The following is a 21,734-nucleotide window of genomic DNA, read 5'->3' as shown; positions in this document are numbered from 1 at the left end:
AAGTGGATGGTATCATAATATCTATGTTAGGCAGAGCAGCTCAGAAACGAATCCCTCTTTAGTTATTATGGTTTCATATCTTGTGTTTATTGTGTGGGGAGTTGAGGAGAGTGCATGTTCTTACAGGTTCTAATATCAATACTTATATAGATGCAATTAGCAAGAATGACAAAGATCTAGAAACTATGAGCCTATTTTAGGGCTCCCTCTAGCAATTTCTCTACCTCTATCCAGACAAAGCTCCTCATGGATGATAAGAGAATATAACCTTCTTCTCCTTGATATGTAAAAACAAGATTTAGGTTTGGGACCTTACCAGGATCTGAACTTCATCAGACAGTTCCGACAAATTCCCCTCAAGCTGCCCAGAGGAACTGTTCATACAGCGGACAGTGACTTTGATACTGGTCCGACCAGCTGCTTTTGTATGGACAACCATGGCAAAGTTATTCTCTACTGGGAGTTGTAGGAAAACCTGGAAGACAGTCAGGAGTGGATTAAGAAATAATCATTAATAATCACTGTGCCCTTCCCTCTGTGTTGTTACGATAAAGAAAATGTATGCTAGATAGATCTGTATAAAAGAACTAGAGTACCAAGTTATTTTCATAGTTATTTCTTTCATTTTCCCAGCAACACAGTCAGCCTTCAAGTAAACTCTGGACTCAACTAGCACTCAACTAATTCTGGCAAGCCTCTCTGACAGTCTCATGTTATCCTGAAGTCAATCCATTCACAGAAGAATGAAATGAAGGAAGGGTTTCTAACATGGCTTCAGAGAGTAGAACTTGAACTGGGAGAAGTGAGATAATCCACCCCTGGAGTTCAGAGTGGCAGCAAGGAGGGAAGAGAGGCCAAGAAAGGAGAGCTCTTTCAGGACTATGCTCACCCTAGTGGGCCATCGCCCTACTGCTTCCCCACCACTCTGGCCCAGACTGCATAAGGCCATCGGGAAGGCAGGGCCAACGTTAAGACACATGTTGGAGTAGACACCTGCCTACCTTTGGGGCACTACTTCATGTCCTCTTTCTGCTGTCCAGAGCCTTCAAGACCTTTCTTCCAGCTCTCTGGACTCACAGAGTCCCAAGTTCCAAAATCACCTTTCCCTCTTCCCCTACAGAAAAATTACCATTTCCTTTATGCAGATCTCAATCAGTTGTCTGGAAGGAAGTCTTATGCTAAAGAACAAGTGTTCTATAATATGTTTGATCCAAGTGAATCTCTGAGTGTTTACACCACATGCAGGAGACCTCCATGTGGGGCTGGCTCAGCTCACCCTGCAGGATCTGAGGCAGGAGGAGAAACTCTGTGTGTGGCTCTCAATCACTTTTCCTAGAGACAAGAGTTGGGCTTTAGATAAAATTGGAGGAAGGGAGAAGTAGAATAGATGCTAAAGGCCTGTGCCATCCCCTCATTTCATACAATCTCTGTTTTCTAGTCAAGAAAAAGAGCTGAATTCCTGTGCAGAACTCTGCCAAACTAAGTACAGTTATACTCAATCCTGAGTACAAGCAGGCTCAGGGAAGTCCACGACAGACAGAAGACCCAAACACCAGTTTCCCTAGACTACAGATCTAGGGTATCTTTAGAAGGATTACAAATAGATTTTGTCACTTTTTTCAGACTTTTCTTTTCTTTTTGGCTGGCTCCAGAAATACCTGATTAATTCTAGCTCCTGTAACCTCTCTGTTCTCTCCCAAGATCTACCTCTCTTTATTCTTTTTTTTAAAGATTTTATTTATTTATTTGACAGGGAGAGACACAGTGAGAGAGGGAACACAAGCAGGGGGAATGGGAGAGGGAGAAGCAGGCCTCCCACAGAGCAGGGAGCCCGATGCGGGGCTCAATCCCAGGACCCTGGGATCATGACCTGAGCCGAAGGCAGATGCTTAACGACCGAGCCACCCAGGCGCCCCTCTAACTCTTTATTCTTGTGGGCACTGAGTCGTGACCTACTGGGTAACTTGGCTGCAGGTTCCTTCTGCCTAAGGATCTAGGCGGCTGCCACTGTCCCCAGACCACCTTGGGTAGGTTCTCTCAAACTGACCATCCGGTAACAATATTGTAAACTAGGTAAAGTTAGCCTGTTGCATCCCCTGCCTCCCTCCCTCCTCTCTCTAATTCTTTTTCAGGTTTCTGAGTAAGGCTTAATGCTGTGTGCATTACGACATCAGAACTATTTTCACTTATCACAGAGCATAGGCTCACCTCAGAGCTACCGCAGATTCAGCGCCAGACCACCACAGTAAAGCAAATGTTGCAATAAAGCGAGTCAAATGAATTTCCTGGTTTTCCAGTGCACATAAAATTTGCATTTACACTATACTATTAGTCTATTAGGTGTGCAATAAATAGCATTATGTCTAAAACAATGTACATATCTTAATTAAAAATACGATATTGCTAAAAAATGCTAACCGTCATCTGAGCTTTCAGTGAATCATACTCACTGATCAATCACAGGTGAGCATAACAAATAAAATAGTGGAAAAGTTTGAAATATTGTGAGAATTACCAAACTGTGACACAGAGAACAGAGTGAGCAAATGCTGTCAAGAAAACAGCACTAACAGCCTTGTGGTTGCTGCAAAGCTTCCATTTGTAAAAACATGCAGTATCTGTGAAGCAAAGCCCAGTACAGTGAAGGGTACCCATATATATATACTTTGTATTCATAACGTGTTACTACCTCTCATGGACACAGTCAAATGCTAACAAATACAATATTAAGGGAAACATTGTTTTTGAGAGCTCCTTCCAGCAAAGTATATTAAAAATTACATAGCATTATCTGAGTACTCCAACTGAATTCTTCATATGATTTGTAGGTTTCCAGAGTACACAGAACAAGGGGAGGAGATAAGTAATAACACTGTGTAGTTTAGAAAGTAAAGTCAGTCTCAAACTTGATGAAATAAGGTAAATTTACTATCAATGTCCCTGAGATAATATAATAGACACATTCCTACCTCTGAATGCCTGGGTACTAGATCCAAAACATCCCTTTTGCTCATGGACCAGTGGAATGTGAGCCCAGGGTTGGCATTGCTGAAGGAGAAAGGGGTCTGAGTACTGGTCACTCCCATGATGTAAACTGGCATCTGAAAAGAAGAAGGAGCGCTGTGCTGGGTGTCCTGCCCAGCTGGCATTACCAGAGTACACCGAGACAGAGCCACCGTACTGACCTCAGTTGCTGCGATGAGTCGAGTAGCAGCTGCAAGGATCCTAACAGCCCTTAGCTGAACCACTTCAATATGTACTTCATCCTGCTCAACAGGTAGAAGCAAGCTTAGGCTAAGAGGGGGTGTCTGTGCAGTGGACAGAGGATGCTTACGATAACTAGTTTGTTGTTGTTTGGGGCATTCAACAAAAAAATACGCCATAGATGTGTTTGTTTTTGTTCCCTAAACAATTCCTTAAGGATAGGGACTATGTCTTGTAACAATGCCAAAAACTCTGTGGGGTTTTCCCTAAAGATTACATATTTCCCATGCTTGGTTAAGAGAATGCCAGGTAAGGGACTCAAAGGGTTTTTCTGGGCTGCTGACACCCTCCTCCTCACCACCCCACATGCCCCAATATGGTTCCCAGATGGAAAAGTGGAAGCAGAGCAGAGCAAAGAACCAATACCTGAGAAAACACAATGACTTTGCCAGTATCTTCATTTACTGTCTGGATGGTGCCATGGACCACAGCTGTGCCAACCATCTTCCCTGTAACCTGCCCCCTCCTATTCACAACAGCCACAGTCTGGTTACTGATAGAGAAGTGAATGATAGATTGAGGCTGGGGGCCACCTTCAGACATGACCTGGAATTTAAACATGCCAGTAAATGAAGGAACATGGGGAGAAATCACATCTTTTTTCCCAACATTTTATCCAAGCAATTTGACCTCTTAGCCTCCCCCACTTCCCAACAGACATATCCCACATCAACTCAAATGCAGAAGAAATGCAAGTGCCACATATGATCTATGGGGTTCCCAGAGGTAGGTTATACCCTGTTCATTAGGGGACAGGAAAGGACTAATTTTCTTCTTTATCAGATCCTGCTATACTTGGCTGGGAGTAGACAAGAGGAGGCCAATAGGAAGAAGGGGGTGCATGTGTGTTGGGGTGGGACGGAGCAGGGTGAGGAGAAAGGGTAAATCATATTTTCCTGACTTTGAGATCACCTGCATCATGTTAGTTGGAATCAGTGTCATTTTCTCTGGAACAAGTCTGAATGGAGGAAATACCTTGAAGGAGAAGACCAAACAAAACAGGGGCGGACTAGAACCAATTTCGTAACAAGTGATCATGCAGCTTATTCTAAGGAAAAAATCCTACACACAGACATGGATTTTACTTTATTAATAAATATAAATTTTATTTATAATAGCAAAAACTTATAAATGAGAATGCTTTAAAACTTATACGTCCACTCATTGGAATAAAAGTGGTCATTAAAGTTATGTTAATAATTATCTTTCTTTTGTACTTTTTCTCAGACATACACAAGAGCAGGGAGAGCAGTGTAACAGACTCTCGGTACTGATCACCAACTGCCCACACAGGGCCAGCAACGAGCTTTTAATGACGGATGAAAAAAGCAGCATGATTCATCTATGTTAAATATGCTTGGAGAAGAAATGAAGGATTATTAACGAACATTTTTGCCTCTAACTAGTGGAATTATAGGTGATTTTCATTCTGCATCTTTATTATTTCTTTTGCTTTCCAAATTTTCTACAAGAAGTGTATTACTTTTATACAGAAAAACAAAAACCTAAAACAAATTGCGTATTGTTTCAAGAGTTAGACAGCTATCATTTTACTTAGTCAAATAATTTTTATCTTATGCAAAATAAACAGAAAAAGATGAATAAAGCTAAATAAGATGAGGTATTAATTTTGGATGAGATAATTTCCTTACCTCAATCTGGCGAGGAGCCGATGTGAATTTCCTCCCCATCTTGTCCCTGGCAATAGCCACAAGTGTGGTTTGCCCAATAGAGACAGCTCGAAGGATATAATTTTCAGAGTATTCATCCTGTTCCTCCATTAGCCTGCAAAGACATAGGTGTTTTTAGGTAAGAAAGATTTGATTTTGGGGTGCCTGGGTGGCTCAGTCAGTTGAGCGTCCAACTCTTGGTTTTGGCTTGGGTCCTGGTCTTGGAGCCATGGGATGGAGCCCCTTGCCAGGTTCTGCATGGAGTCTGCAAGTCCCTCTCCCTCCCCCTAAAGTCCCTCCCAAAATAAATACATAAAATCGTTTAAAAAAAAAAAAAAGATTTGATTTTAAGAGTAGCCAGTTACGCTTCTTTCTAAGATGCATAACATTTTCTGTTCATTTTAACTCTAGTTAAAGGGAACTGCCAGAAAATAAATTTCCACAGTCAAGACAAAGTTCATGGCGGGTGCCTGGGTGGCTCAGTTGTTGAGCATCTGCGTTCGGCTCAGGTCATGATCTCAGGGTCCTGGGATCGAGCCCCGCACCAGGCTCCCTGCTCAGCGGAAAGCCTGCTTCTCCCTCTCCCCCTCCCCCTGCTTGTGTTCCCTCTCTCGCTGGGTCTCTGTCAAATAAATAAATAAAATCTTAAAAAAAAAAAAGTTCATGGCAATGGCAGGAAGCTCCTGAAGGCGAAATACTTGTTCTAAGGCCCCAAAGGAATAAGGGCAACATAAACATAAGACTGGCAAAACTGCAAATACTAAAGCACCTTGGAATTTCTGTATTCTCCTTTTGCAGAGGGAATACCAGCACCTCTGCTTCTAGATAGATTTTTGAAGGTCTTCCATCCTGAAGCACCCTAGATGATACTATCCAAGGAGAAGTTTCAAAAAATGGAAATATTCACAAGACACATGAGTTTGTCCCTAAACAACAGATCTGAGGACGTGGAAGGGGTACTTTGTAGAGAGCCGAATATGGCGGGAGAGTACGGGCCGAAAGAAGAAAATCTGAAGTAACGCAGGGGGAGCCGACTCTTGATGTTCGGCCTGGGGAGAAGGAAGTGTTGAGGTAGTACTCACGTCAGGGTGACGATGGCAGAAGCCAACTGCATTTTAAGCTCCATGTTTCTGAAGTATTTATTTCGGAATGGGTGTTTGGAAGAGCCAAGAACCCTCACAGTTACTAACACAGTTTTACCTATTTCAACCTAGTAGTTAAAAAAGAAAGGTAATTTTAGTAGAAGTGTCTCATTCACCAAGGACAGTCTAACTAACTCTTTGAGAGTGACAAACTGCTGAATGCTCCTGGTCAGCCTTTTATCGAATAAACCTAATCTACTAGTGCTAGTTTATCTGCTCTTCAATACTCTATTCATCTTATAATGTTGGAATGTTGTTCTTTAAGGACAGGTATTTCCATTAACATCACTGAAGGTCCTGCTGCTGCAAGCACAGGAGCCACACAGACTATATAAAGTGGGGCTACAAGGCAAGAATGAGGCCTGCTTCTCTGATGTGAAACTGCAAACGTCTCTCACCTTATCAATCAGATCAAGCTCCAGCTCTTGTATGTCTGACACCCTGAGGTAGGCCACTGCTGGACCCAGGAAAGCCAAGCACAGATCGTAGACCTCTAAGGTGAGAAATCCAGGGTGTACTGGAACTAACTAGAAGGAAGACGATGGCAGCTGGATAAGGAAGCACACATGCTCCAAATATAATCAAAGGAACTATTTTCATTCAAAGCGCAAAATACAACAACTTACTTCCTTTCTGATGGGAACTGAGAGGTCACCTTACATGTCTCAGGCACAGCACAATATGCACCCTTAACAAATATTAACTGATAAAGAGCAAGCTTTAAACTGACTGAATTCAAGCAGAATCCAACATACATATCCAGCTTCTTAATTAAGAACAAGGAAGGGATTTCATGAAGAAAGTCCAGTCCATTTATGATGAAATCACCAGTGGGGGAGGAAGCATGAGAAGAACCTGGTTTTCTGTCACATGCTGCAGATCCTGCCCTGAGTAGTAGGTACTTTCACACCCTGTACACAGTGCTGCAATCTCCCCCCTCTTAAACATTATGACCTTTGAGCTCTTAGAAGGAAAGGAAATATACACATGTTAATAGAAGGTATTATTTTTATTACTAAAAGTCAACTAAAAGCAAATCCCTTGGCATACTGATTACAAAGATAGCTTAATATGGGCGCCTGGGTGGCTCAGTTGGTTAAGCGACTGCCTTCGGCTCAGGTCATGATCCTGGAGTCCTGGGACTGATCAGGCTCCCTGCTCAGCAGGGAGTCTGCTTCTCCCTCTGACCCTCTTCCCTCTCGTGCTATCTCTCATTCTCCCTCTCTCAAATAAATAAATAAAATCTTTAAAAAACAAAACAAAACAAAGATAGCTTAATATATTGAGTTGTCATATCCTGGCTAAAAACACCATATACTCAAGTTATGAAGTCAACAGTACAACTAATTATCCACAGTGGGGCGCCTGGGTGGTTCAGTAGTTAAGCGTCTGCCTTCAGCCCAGGTCATGGTCCCAGGGTCCTGGGATCGAGCCCCGCATCGGGCTCCCTGCTCAGCGGGAAGCCTGCCTCTCCCTCTCTCACTCCCCCTGCTTGTGTTCCCTCTCTCACTGTGTCTCTGTCAAATAAATAAATAAAAATCTTAAAAAAGAAGAAACTATCCACACAGTTCTGTGCTTTGAAATTTATAGAAATGAACCTTCCTTTCATGGAAATCTTACAATTAGATGTCTTCTACACTGTCTCAGTTCAATCAGAAACAAAAATTGCCCAGCAAGTTGAAGAAAAAAAAAACAAGCTTGTTTTGGGTTGGAGAATCTATGAAGGTTAAAAAATGAGGCAAATGTTACTTTTATAACAAGTCTGAGACATACAATGGAATTTTTCTAATCATTCTCGTAAGGATGAACTTTGACCTGACACTATCAACTTGGGACTATCTCTAAACCTCACCTGGATAGAGCTTTCTGCTTCCATGTAAGTGACGGTGACAATGTCCTGCTCACTGCTGTTGACCAGAAAATAACCAGATCCTTCCACAAGGCTAAATATCTCCTATGGAAAGATCAGACACAGAACACTCCATTCTCTTTGGTTTTTAAATAATTCAGAGAAAACAATTCCTACCTACTTAAGGAAGAGTATGGGATTAAAAGATTAACATCAATGGACCAAAGACAAACTATGATTATTACAGTATTACTACCAAGGATATTGCACCTAATTATTACACATATGTTACATATGCTTATCAGTGATTTTCAACACATAAGTGAACTTTTTTATTGCCATACTATTAATCTTAATAACCTCATACTCTTCCCCTCCAGTCGGATCCCATTTAACTAGACCCTTCCAACTTTCACCTTCACATCAGGGTGGTTATAGATGGTGGCATTCTCGGGCAGTACAGTTACATCGTCCACCAGAAGCAGCTCCACAGCTGCAGATCTGGGCAAGTTGGAAAGTTTCTGCAAATGGAGTAAAACCACAAAGATAAGTATCAACTTTTAACTCCTCAGCTGAGAGAAGATTCCAGTGTTCTTTCACATGCCAAAGATAACAGAATCAGAGAGGTGCACAGTTCTCAGATTTACATTAGTTATAAGTGATTTTTGGTTCTTTTAAAGTTATAAATGAAGAGCCTTAAATTTCAGTGATTTCTACTTCTTACCTCTGGACTTTTCTTCTCTGAGTAGCCCACAAAATTGACTCCAATGAGTACAGTCCCTTTTAACTGATGTACTTTAAGGACCTGATGACCTGGAGACGTGAGAAACGATAAATGGAGAATACAAAAGTGTCTCCAGAAAACCAAATTCTGCCCTAATTTTTTCCAAATGATGTTCTATTGCAGGAAGAAAAAAATACTTTGTGGGGAAATACACAAGAAACAGAAAACTGAGTTTTTGTGTTGATTGCTATTATATTCCTATGTGACTCTGGGCAACAGCTTTATTTCTCAGTTTCTTTATTAAATGAGGGATTGGGCCAGGCAAAATCTAAAATTCTTTCCAGCTCTAATGGTCTGTGGGTCCAAACACAGATTGACAACAGTATATGGGGAAATTTTTGATTTAAAAATTGGAGTGAGGGGGTACCTGGGTGGCTCAGTCGGTTAAGCGTCTGCCTTCAGCTCAGGTCATAATCCCAGGGTCCTGGGATCGAGCCCCACATTGGGCTCCTTGCTCAGCAAGGAGTCTGCTTCTCCCTCTTCCTCTGTCCCTCCCTGCCCCGCTTGTACTCGCTCACGTGCTCTTTCTCTCAAATAAATATATAAAATCTTTTTAAAAAACATTTTATTTATTTGTTTGTCAGAGAGAGAGCACAAGCAGGGGTAGTGGCAGGCAGAGGGAGAGGGAGAAGCAGGCTCCCCACAGAGCAGGGAGCCCGATGTGGGACTCAAACGCAGGACTCTGGGATCATGACCTGAGCCAAAGGCAGATGCTTAACCAACTGAGCCACCAGGCGCCCCAATAAATAAAATCTTAAAAAAAATTGGGGTGAGAAATAAAGATATGGCCCTTCAGGGCCTTTCACTGTTCTAAATTGTCCCATAAATGTGAACATCACATCTTGTCTACTTTACTTACTTACTTTTTTAGGATTTTATTCATTTATTTGAGAGGGAGAGAGAGCACAAGCAGGGGAGAGGGAGAAGCAGGCTCCCCGCCGAGTAGGGAGCCCGATGCGGGGCTTGATCCCAGGACCCTGGGATTATGACCTGAGCTGAAGGCAGACACTTAACCGACTGAGCCACCCAAGAGACCCTCATCTCGTCCACTTTAAATGGCTATTCCACATCAGAGCAATTCAAACTCCTTCAACTAGTGTTTGAAACTTTCTATAATCTGACCCTGTTTTACCTATTCATTCTTTTTCTTTTTAAAACTTTAACATAAATCTGCCACTTAAGTCAATTCTTGTTTTATCCTCAACACAGTAGTATGATCATGCCTGAATCTGTGACATAGTTACTCATAGATGCTCCATCCATCCATCTGTCCATCCATCCATCCATCCATCCATAAACAGATTTATTGAGGGGCTACTATATACCAGGTACTATGCCAGGTAATTAAGGATGCAGAGATGAAGAAGAAAACACAATCCTTGCCTTCAAAGAAGCCTGCAGCTTTAGTGTGGTGACTGTGAGGTAAACCAACCGTACAATACTCTGTGGTGAGTGCTACTAGAGCAGTAGGTACAGAGCACAGAAAAGGAATACTTTCCTTAGATTGGTAATATAGGGTTACAGATAATTCACAGATGGCAAGAGGAAAATTTCAGCCCAGTGACAATGCAAGAAAAGAAAACATAAACACATGAAAGGAAAGAGGTAAGAGAAGCCTTGTCATGGCTAAGGATATAAAGTTGTTGAGTGGGGGTGCCCTGCTGGCTCAGCCAGAAGAGCATGCAACTCTTGGTCTTGTGGTCATTTTCAAGCCCCACATTGGGTGTAGAGATTACTTAAAACAATAAAACCTTAAAAATTTTTTTTAATAAATAAAGTTGTTGAGTGTGAGAAAAATGTAGGGTATACATGGGTAACAGTAACAGGTGAAGGGGTACCTGGGTGGCTCAGTCGTTAAGTGTCTGCCTTCAGCTCAGGTCATGATCCCAGGGTCCTGGGATCGAGCCCTGCATCCGGCTCCCTGCTCCACAGGAAGCCTGCTTCTCCCTCTCCCACTCCCCCTGCTTGTGTTCCCTCTCTCGCTGTCAAATAAATAAATAAATAAAATCTTAAAAAAAAAATAGCAGGTGAAGCCAGAGAGGTAGGGGTTGGTATGTTAAGCTGCAACATATGAATTTTATCCTGAAAGACACAGGGAGTCCCTCAAGGCAGTGTGGTGACAGTATAGTCGGTGGTTGAGAGTATAGGCTTTGGTGTCAGAGAGCTTGCTGCTTCACCTATTTTACTGTTGTGATCTCAGAGCTTAAAACTGTACCTAGAGTACAGTAAGAACTCAATAAATAATGAATGAGCACCTGACATCATAGCAATAATACTGTCAGTCTCTCACGGTTGTTATGAAAATGACATGACAAAACACATGTGAAGTATTCAGTGCAGTGCTTGGCATGTCATAGAGTTCAGTCCATAATAGCCAAAACAATTTTTTAAAAGATTTATTTATTTATTTATTTGAGAGAGAGAGTGAGCAAGCAGGGGGAGGCACAGAGGGAGAGAGAGAGAGAAGCAGATTCCCCACTGAGCTCAGAGCCCAATGCAGGGCTCAATCTCAGGACCCTGAGATCAAGACCTGAGCCGAAACCAAGAGTTGGGATGCTTAACTGAATGTGCCACCCAGGCACCCCAAAACAAGAATTTTAAGAAAGAGGTTCAGAGGGGCACCTGGGTGGCTCAGTTGGTTAAGCATCTACCTTCAGCTCAGGTCATGATCCCAGGGTCCTGGGATCGAGCCCCACTTCGGGCTCCCTCCTTGGTGGGGAGCCAGCTTCTCCCTCTCCCTCTGCCTGCCTCTCCCCTTGCTTGTGCTCTCTCTGTCAAATAAATAAAATCTTTAAAAAAAAAAAAGAGGTCCAGATTTGTACTTTAAAAAGGTAATCTAGACAGTAGTGCGGAGGACAGATTAGAGGGCAGCACAGACACAGGGAGGTCAGCCAGAAGGCTACTGTGATAACATGGGACAGATATGGTGAGGACACAGTGATGGAGTCAGAGGAAGGGATGAAATCAGAAAACAGAAGAAGCACTGATGGTATCTGGTGGTTGATCGTTACAGCATGTAAGGAGCATCTCTTTCCTTGCTACCATTTTTTTAAAAAATATTTTTAAGTAATCTCTACACGTATTGTACATCATAGCAATAATACTGTCAGTCGAACCCACAACCCTGAGATCAAGAGTCACACGCTCCACTGTCTGAGCCAGCCAGGTGCCCCTCCTTGCTGCCAGTTTTTACACAAAGTGTAGCATATTGTTGGTATTAGAGTATTATAGTATTACATACACATGAGTATTATGCTGCCAGGTTCTCTAGCTAAGCTCTTAGACTTGTCCTGTGGGTGAGCTCCCTGTGGCTGTGGAGAAGGCTGAATCTTATTTCTCCTCTAAGCGCTCATGCCCGAAACTTAAAAGTTACCCTCCGTACCTCTTTCTTCTTCACCTCTGGGATGGCTCTGTGGCAGACTTCCATGTTACTGGCCTGCAGTGAACCATGCCTGCTGGTACCCATGCCCCTGAGCAGTGCTTGTCCACCCTGAGTTGGTTTTGGCAGGTGACCGCTTCGGTGAATCGGCAAGTGTGATACAAGCAGAGGAATGAAGACTGATGACATGTGCTGCTGTCTCACAACTCCTGCCCGGTGCCTCTGGTCCCCTGTAAGATTTGTTCACCTGACTCTGCTCACTCTGTCTCCCTTTCTGCCGCCCCTTCAGGTCTCAGTGTAAATGTTACTTTCTTGGGCAGCCTTCTCTATTCTAAACTAGGTCAGGTTCTCTGCTATAACTTTCTTTTTTTTTAAGATTTTATTTATCCATTTGAGAGAGAGAGACAGCGAGAGAGGGAACACAAGCAGGGGGAGTGGGAGAGGGAGAAGCAGGCTTCCTGCCGAGCAGGGAGCCCAACACAGGGCTCAATCCCAGGACCCCAGGATCGTGACCTGAGCTGAAGGCAGACACTTAACGACTGAGCCACCCAGGCGCCCCTCTCTGCTGTAACTCTTAAAGCACCCCATACGTGTCCTTCAAAACACCTAACACAATCATAATATTTAAAGTCTATGGGGGGGGGCGCCTGGGTGGCTCAGTTGGTTAAGCGACTGTCTTCGGCTCAGGTCATGATCCTGGAGTCCCGGGATCGAGTCCCGCATCGGGCTCCCTGCTCGGCGGGGAGTCTGCTTCTCCCTCTGACCCTCCTCCCTCTCATGCTCTCTGTCTCTCATTCTCTCTCTCACAAATAAATAAAAAATCTTAAAAAAAATAAAAAAAAATAAAGTCTATGAGGGGGGCACCTAGGTGGCTCAGTCATCTGACTCTTGGCTTTGGCTCAGGTCTTGAACTCAGGGTCATGAGATTGAGCCCTGCACTGGGCTCCACACACAGCAGGGAATCTGCTTGAGATTCTCTCTTCATCTCCCTCTGCCCCTCCCCTCCTCTAAAATAAATAAATAAATAAATGAAATCTTCAGAAAGTATTTATATAAAGTCTATGAGGGCAGAGGCCATGACTATCTCATGTACCATTCCATCTTCAGGTGCCTAGCACAGAGGCTTACACGTAGCAGTCACTCAATAAATATGTTCTTGTGAGAAATGTTGGATCCCAGACCCTGGCTTTGCAACCAAGAAATCTATATTTACATTTGCTAAAACATACAATGATCAAAGATGCAAAGAGAGATATGACAAAATCTGAAATAAACTGTCACCCAAGGGAAATACTTAGTGCAGAAACACTTAGCACACATGTAAAAGGATTTGTAAGTCACCGTAATACCATGTAGCCGAGTCTGCCCACTGCCGTCATCCTTTGCTACCATCTCCACTGAATTATAATTTTCGAAATGAGCTAGTGTTTCATTTGAGGATTTCCATTCCAGCATTAGTGAACTGAAATTATCAAACTTTCTCCTGTGTTGATCAAACACTGCCAGTTCCAGAACTGTGTCCCTCAGGCTTGATACAGGAATCTGCATTAAAAAAAAAAAAAAAAAGGCGGGGGGTGGGGAGGCATCTGGGTGGCTCAGTCAGTTTAAGCGTCTGCCTTCAGCTCAGGTCATGATCTTGGGATTCTGGGACTGAGCCCTGTGTAGGGCTCCCTGCTCAGCAGGGAGTCTGCTTCTCCCTCTCCCACTCCCCCTGCTTGTGTTCCCTCTCTTCATGCCTCTCTGTCAAATAAATAAATAAGATCTTTAAAAAAAAAAAGGAACAATAGTTTAGGAGGCAGTGAGATACCCTTGAAGCTGGGGCTCATGTTTATCCCATTCTTTTTTCTTTGACAATTTTCTTTTTTAGTTTTAAAGATTTATTTTTTTATTGGGGGGGAGGGGCAGAGGGAGAGGGAGAGAGAGAATCTCAAGCAGACTCCCTGCTGAGCACAGAGCCAAAATGGTGCTCAATTTCATGACCTTGAGATCATGATCTGAGCTGTACCAAGAGTCAGACACTCAACCAACTGAGCCACCCAGGAGCCCCTCTTTGATAATTTTCAAATCTACAGTTGAAAGAATAGTGTAAGTATACACAACTCATCTGGATTCACCATTTGCTTTATATTTCTCTCCCTCTACTTTCCCCCCTCCATTTGTATGTGTGTTTTTTTTTTTTTTTTTTTTTTGCTAAATGATGTAGGCATCATGGCACTTTACCAGTAAATACTTTAGCATGCATTCCTATGAATGAGAACATTCTAAGTAACAAAAACAATATTATCACACATAAGAATATTAATTCAATATCATCTAATATACGGTCAATTTTCCCCAATGTCCCTCAAAATATCCTTTATACTTGTTTTTTATTTTTGACCTAGATTTGATATCTCTCTCTCTCTCTCTCTCTCTCTCTCTCTCTCTCTATATATATATATATATATATATATACACACACACACACACACACATGTTCTTGGACAGGATGACTAAGATGACTCCACATCATAAAAATTTCAGTTGCTCTGAATTTATATATAAATTTAATATAATCTCCTCAAAAATACCTGGAATTGAGGAACTTGATATCCAACAATTAGCTGATCACAAAGCTAACCAAGCAGAGAGTTTAGTGGCCACAGAGGACAAAGAATACAGACATTACAGAACTAGTTCAGGAAAGGTAACCGAACAGCTACCACAACAAAAAACAGTAACAACCACAAAACCTAGTGAGGGGAACAATATGATTTCAGAATTGCTAGATTATGCTATTTAAAATGTCAAGTTTTGGGGTGCCTGGATGGCTCAGTCCATTAAGCGTCTGCCTTCAGCTCAGGTCATCATCCCAGGGTCCGGGTATTGAGCCCTGCATCAGGATCCCTGCTCCACGGGGAGACTGCTTCTCCCTCTCCCTCTGTCTGCCACTCTCTCTGATTGTGAGCATGCACATACTATCAAATAAATAAAATCTGAAAAAAAAATGTCAAGTTTTCAACAAAACATTATTAGAAATGCAAAGAAACAGGAAAGTAGGGGCACCTGGGTAGCTCAGTCAGTTAAACATCTGCCTTCTGCTCGGGTCGGGATGCCAGGGTCCTGGGATCGAGCCTGATGTCAGGCTCCCTGCTCAGCAGGGAACCTCCTTCTCCCTCTCTCTCTGCCCCTCCCCCTACTTGTGCTCTCTCTCTCAAATAAATAAAGTATTTAAAAAAAACAATAAACTAGTGCCTATGCACAGGAAAAAAAGCAGTTAGTAGAAACTGTCCCAGGAGACTTGGGTAGCTCAGTCGGTTAAGCAGCTGCCTTCAGCTCAGGTCATGATCTCAGGGTCTTGGGATTGAGCCCCACATCAGGCTTCCTGCTCAGCCAGGAGGCTGCTTCTCCCTCTCCCTTGGTACTCTCTCTCTCTTGCTCTCTCAATAAATAAAATCTTAAAAAAAAAAAAAAAAAGGAAACACTTCCTGCAGATGCTCAGACACTGGACTTACTAGACAAAGACTTTTAATCAACTATTTTGTTCAAAGAACTAAAGAAATCCATGTTTAAATAACTAAAGGAAAGCATGAAAATAATGTCTTAGCACATAAAGAATATTAATAAAGAACCAAAAATAAATTTTGAAGTTGGAAAGTATAATAATTGAAATGAAAAATTCACTAGAGAAACTAAACAGGAGATCTGAAGAGGCAGAAGAAAGAATCAGAGAATTGAAAATAGGTCAGCTGAGATTATCTAGTCTGATGAACAGAAAGAAAAAAGAATGAAGAAAAATGAATATCATCAAAGACCCATAGGACAACATCGAGTGTATCAATATATGAAAAATGAGAGTCCTACAAGGAAAAGAGAGAAAAAAAAAGAGGAAGAAAGGATATTTGAAGAAATAATGGCTGGAAACTTCCCAAATTGATGAAAAACATTAAACATCCAAGAAACACAAAGAACTCCAGGTAGGATAAATTCCAAGAGATGTGCATCTAGACATATCATAATCAAAGTCCAAGAGAAAGAGAATCATAAAAGCAGAAAGAGGAAAGGACATGAGATTAACACCTAATTTTTTATCAGAAACCATGGAAGATGTGATGAAAGAAAAAGACTGCCAACGAAGAATTTTTTTCCTTTAAATTTTTTATTGTTATGTTAATCACCATACATTACATCATTAATTTTTGATGTAGTGTTCAATGATCCATTGTTTGTGCATAACACCCAGTGCTCCAACGAAGAATTCTATATTGAGCACAATAATCCTTCAAAAATGAAGGGGAGGGCACCTGGGTGGCTCAGTCAGTTGAGCATTTGCCTTCAGCTCAGGTCATGATCTCAGGTCCTGGGATCAAGCCCTTCATCAGGCTCTCTGCTCAGTGGGGAGTCTGCTTATACCTCTCCCTCTCCCTCTATGCTCTCTCTCTCTCTCCCAAACAAATCAATAAAATCTTTTTTAAAAATGAAGGAGAAATTAAGACATTCCTAGATCTAACACAACCAGAGAGGATTTGTTGCTAGTAAACCTGCCCTACAAGAAAGAAAAGGGGATCCTTCAGGCTGAAATAAAAGGTCACTAGACAGTAACCGGTATCCCCATGAAGGAATGAATAAAGTGCCTGGTAAAGATAACTACATAGGTAAATATGCAAGAGAGCATAAATGTACTTTTGTTTGTAATTCTTTTCTTCTCCTGTCTGATTTTAAAGACAAATGGATAAAGCACTAATTGTAAATCTGTTTGATGGGCATGCATGTATAAAGATTATGACAATAACAGCACAAAGGAAGGGGAAGAAATGGAGTTTAATAGGAACAAAGGTTTTGTACACTACTGAAATTAAGTTGGTATTATTCCAAACTAGATTGTTAAATGTTAAGTTGTTCATTGTATTCCCTAGAGTAATAACTAATAACTCAAAGTAAAATAGTAAGGATGAGAGAATTAAAATGTTACACTAGAAATATTTAACATAAAAGGAAGTGAAAGAAAAGAGGAACAAAAAAGGCATATGATAAAGAGCAAAATGACAGGTGTAAATCCAACCTAATCAGTAATTACATTAAATGTAAATCCATGATCCAACTTTATGCTGTGACAAGACACACACTTTAGATTCAAAGACAAAAGGGTCAAAATACAAAGATGAAAAAAAAAAAAGATATGCCATACAAACAGTAACCAAAGGAGAGCTAGAGTGGTTATACTAGGATCAGAAAAAAATAGGCTCTAAGACAAAAATTGTCACTAGATACAAAGAAGGACATTTTGAATGATAAAAGGATGTTGTATAATAAAGAAATTGTCTGGCCTTTGTCCTCGGTTTCTGAGAATTAACCCCTAAACCCTTGGAATTTCCAGAGTAATAAGAATGTATCCATTATTCATGGTGGGCTTGCTTCATAGATTGCACCTGAGTTTATACTGAGATGATTCAGGATGGGCATTGGTCAGGCCAGATAAACCAACCATGTGACTAGAGGGATGGGGCTGAGCCAGGCGATATCAACCCAACTTTCAGGGAGAGAAGGGGAGCTGGAGTGAGTTCAACCACATGGTCAATGATTTATTCAATCATATTTATGTAATAAAGCCCCATACAAATTCTGGACACCAAAGCTCAGTGGAGCTTTCTGGTTGGTGAACACATCAATGTCTTCCACCTGATGTGTCACACACAAACCTGATTCCATTGGTAGAGGGCATAGAAGCTCCAGATCTGGGGCCCTCTTAGACCTCTCCCTATGTGTCTCTTCATCTCACTGGTCCCAATTTGTATCCTTTATAATAAAGCTGCACTGTGAATCATCTAACAAATTACTGAACCTGGGGCGCCTGGGTGGCTCAGTCATTAAGCGTCTGCCTTCGGCTCAGGTCGTGATCCCAGGGTCCTGGGATCAAGCCTCACACTGGGCTCCCTGCTCCGTGGGGAAGCCTGCTTCTCCCTCTCCAACTCCTCCTGCTTGTGTTCCCTCTCTCGCTATGTCTCTGTCAAATAAATAAATAAAATCTTAAAAAAAAAAAATTACTGAACCTGAAGTGATTGTAGGAATCCTCAAATTTATAGCCAGTGGTTAGAACTGTGGGTGGCCTGTGGATCCCTGAACTTGTGGCTGGCATCTGAAGTGAAGGCAGTTTTTTTGGGCAACTGTACCCTTAAAATTGTGGAGTTCAAGCAAACTCTAGGTAGTGTCAAAACTGCACTGTGGTGTTGCAAAAGGTCAATATATCAAAAAGATATAACAATTATAAATGCATATGTATCTAATAAACTGAGCCCCAAAATACATGAAGCAAAACTGACAGAATTTAAGGGAGAAATAGACAATTCAACAATAACAGTCAGAGACTTCAATATCACTTTTAATAATGGATAGAACAACTAGAGAGAAGATCAGCAAGGAAACAGAAGACTTGAATAACACCATAAACCAAATAGACCTAACAGACAACTATAGAACACCTCACCCAATACCAGAATATACTCTTCTCAAGTGCACATGAAATATCCTCCAAGACAGGCCCTATGCACAGCCACAAAACAAGCCTGAATACATTTTATAAACAAATGTATCTATATAAGGTCCATATAATATTTATATATAAATTCAAAAGGATTTAAATCATAAAGTATGTTTTCTAATCACAATGGAATTAGAAATCAACAACAGAGGAAATTTGGGATATTCACAAATGTGTGGAAATTAAATAATACACTCCTAAATAAGCAATGGGTCAAAGAAGAAATCAAAGGTAAATTAGAAAACATGTTGAGACAAATGAAAATAAAACTCAACATATCAAAACTTAGGGGATTCAGCACAAGCAATGCTTACTGGAAAACATGTAACTGCAAATATCTATATTAAAAAAGAACAATCAGGGCGCCTGGGTGGCTCAGTTATTAAGCATCTGCCTTTGGCTCATGTCATGACCCCAGGGTCCTGGGATCAAGTCCCACATCAGGCTCCCTGTTCCCCATCAGGGAGCCTGCTTCTCCCTCTCCCTCTCCCACTCCCCGTGCTTGTGTTCCCTCTCTCGCTGTCTCTCTTTCTGTCAAATAAATAAAATCTTTTTTAAAAATTTAAAAAAATTAAAAAATAAAAAAGAAGAACAATCTCAAATCAGTAACCTAAACTCCCACTTTGAGAAACTAGAAAAAATGAAGAAGCTACAGTCAAACCAAAGAGAAGGAAGGAAATAATAATGAGTACAGCAAAAATAAATGACATAGAAAAACAACAGAAAAAAAACAACCAAACCAAAAACTGACTCTTTGAAAAGACCAACAATATTGACAAGCCTTTAGTTGGAATGATTAAGAAAGAAAGGACTCAATTTACTAAAAATCAGGAATGAAAGGAGGGTCATTAGTACTATCTTTACAGAAATAAAAAGGGTTATATAGGGTTATTGTGAACAATTGTTTAAGCCTACAAATTAGATAACCTGGATGAAATGGAAAAACTCTTTGCATATACAACCAAAAGTGACTCAAGAAGAAATAAAAAATCTGACTAGACCTATAACAGGCAAACAGATTGAATCAGTAATTAAAGAAACAACACAAACATTCCACTAAGAAAATCCTAGGCCCTGATGGCTTCATGGGTGAATTCTACTAAACGTTTAAAGAATAGTGAATACCAATCCTTCATAAGCTTTTCCAAAAAGTAGAAGAGAAGTCAATACTTCCCAACTCATTCTCAAAGGCCAGAATTATTCTGATACCAAACCAAAGGCACTACAAAAAAATAAAACCACAAAATCTCTTATGGATATAGATGTAAAAACCCTCAACAAAATACTAGCAAACGGAATCCAAGAATATATAAAAAGATTTATACATCATGACCAAGGGGGATTTATCCCAGGAATACAAGGCTGGTTCAACATATATGAAAATCAATCAGTGTAACACATCATATTAATAGAATAAAGGGAAAAATGCATGATCATCTCAACAGATATAGAAAGAATATTTAACAAAATGCATTACTATTTCATGATAAAAACATTCAACAGACGAAAAGGAAACTTCATCAACCTATAAAGGGCATCTACGGAAAAACCCACAGCCACTATCAAACCTAATGGTTATAGACTGGAAGCCTTCCCCCATGGAAATCTGCTATAGAAAATATTTAGGAATAAATCTAACAAAAGGAGTGCTTGTATATTCTAAACTACAAAACACTGTTGAAAAAAATTAAAGAGGCCCTAAATAAATGGAAAGACATCCCATGTTTATAAATCAGAAGACAATATTGTTAAGATGGTAATACTCCCTAAATTGATCTACAGATTCAATCTAATCTCTATCAAAATCCCTGCTAGTTTTTTTTTCCAGAAATTGACAAGGTGATTCTAAAATTTATATGGAAATGCAAGGGATTCAAAATAGCCAAAACAGAGGCACCTGAGTGGCTCAGTTGGTGGAGCATCTGACTCTTGTTTTCAGCACAAGTCATGATGTCAGGATCCTGGGATGGAGCCCCGCATTGGGCTTCCTGCCCGGCAGGGAGTCTGCTTGTCTCCCTCTCCCTCTGCCCCTCCTCCCGCTCATGCTCACTCACTCGTTCTCTCTAAAATAAATAAATAAAAGTTTTTTAGAGTTTTTTTTTTTTAAGATTTTATTTATTTATTTGACAGAGAGATAGAGAGAGGCAGAGAGCCACAAGCAGGGGAATGGCAGAGGGAGAAGCAGGCCACCTGCTGAGCAGGGAGTGCCATGTGGTGCTCAATTCCAGGACCCTGGGATCATGACCTGAGCCAAAGGCAGATGCTTAACTGACTGAGCCACCAGGTGCCCCAGATAAATAGATCTTAAAAAAAAGAATAGCCAAAACCATCTTGAAAATGAAGAACAGAGCTGGAGAACACATACTTCCCAATTTCAAAACTTACTACAAAGCTATGGTAATCAAGGAAGTATGCTACTGGCATAAAGACATATAAATTAATAAAATAGATTTGAGAATCCAGAAAAAAATCCTCACATTTATGGTTAACAGATTTTTTTCTTAAACAAGAGTGCCAAGACCATTCAAAGAGTAAGAATAACCTTTTTAACAAATGAGGCTGGATCAACTGGACTATCTACATACAAAAGAATGAAGGTACACTCCAACCTCACACCATAAACAAAAATTAACTCAAAATGGACTTGGACCAAAATGTAAGGACTAAAACTGTAAGACTCTTAAAAGAAGTCAAAGGTATAAATATCTGTGCCCTTGGATTAGGCAACTGTTTCTTAGATATGACATCAAAAGTACAACCACCAACAATAAAATTGATAAACTGGACATCACTAAACAAAAACTTTTGTGCTTCAAAAGGCACCATCCAGGAAGTGAAGACAACCCACAAAATGGGAGAAAATTTTTACAAATCATATCTTTGAAAACAGACTTGTACTTAGGATATATGAAAAACTTGCACAACTTAATAACAAAAAGATGAATAACCCTATTAAAAACTGACAAAAGAGGGGCTCCTGGGTGGCTTGGTCAGTTAAGCGTCTGCCTTCAGCTTAGGTCATGATCTCAGGGTCCTGGGATGGAGCCCCACATCAGGTCCCTGCTCAGGGAGGTCTGCTTCTCCCTCTGCCCCCCCCCCAACTCTTTCTCTCTCAAATAAATAAATAAA

At 41.0% G+C, this 21,734-nt stretch overlaps 1 protein-coding gene across 10 annotated transcripts in view; it reads right to left on the bottom strand.

The window, feature by feature from the left end:
- The window catches only part of NUP210L (nucleoporin 210 like), an 82,793-nt gene that overhangs the window by 20,675 nt on the left and 40,384 nt on the right, over positions 1–21,734 (bottom strand). For all 10 annotated transcript variants that reach the window (XR_012376918.1, XR_012376920.1, XR_012376919.1 and 7 more), the window contains 12 exons: positions 13,438–13,630; positions 8,650–8,738; positions 8,342–8,446; positions 7,929–8,030; positions 6,475–6,603; positions 6,017–6,144; positions 4,917–5,049; positions 4,177–4,239; positions 3,631–3,810; positions 3,186–3,266; positions 2,970–3,101; positions 317–475 (listed from right to left, as the gene is read on the bottom strand). Coding sequence is in view for 7 of the 10 variants with exons in the window: in XM_073888513.1 (XP_073744614.1) it covers positions 317–475; positions 2,970–3,101; positions 3,186–3,266; positions 3,631–3,810; positions 4,177–4,239; positions 4,917–5,049; positions 6,017–6,144; positions 6,475–6,603; positions 7,929–8,030; positions 8,342–8,446; positions 8,650–8,738; positions 13,438–13,630 (1,494 nt within the window). In the remaining 3 variants the exon portion in view is untranslated. The remainder of the gene's footprint in view (positions 1–316; positions 476–2,969; positions 3,102–3,185; positions 3,267–3,630; positions 3,811–4,176; positions 4,240–4,916; positions 5,050–6,016; positions 6,145–6,474; positions 6,604–7,928; positions 8,031–8,341; positions 8,447–8,649; positions 8,739–13,437; positions 13,631–21,734) is intronic.

The sequence above is a fragment of the Callorhinus ursinus genome, unplaced genomic scaffold, assembly GCF_003265705.2.
Source record: "Callorhinus ursinus isolate GAN/ISIS: 27379988/994484 unplaced genomic scaffold, GSC_fseal_2.0 scaffold92, whole genome shotgun sequence".
Classification (NCBI taxonomy): Eukaryota; Metazoa; Chordata; class Mammalia; order Carnivora; family Otariidae; genus Callorhinus; species Callorhinus ursinus.
Note: the sequence above shows the minus strand (reverse complement) of the source record. Positions and strands in the feature narration are given on the sequence as shown.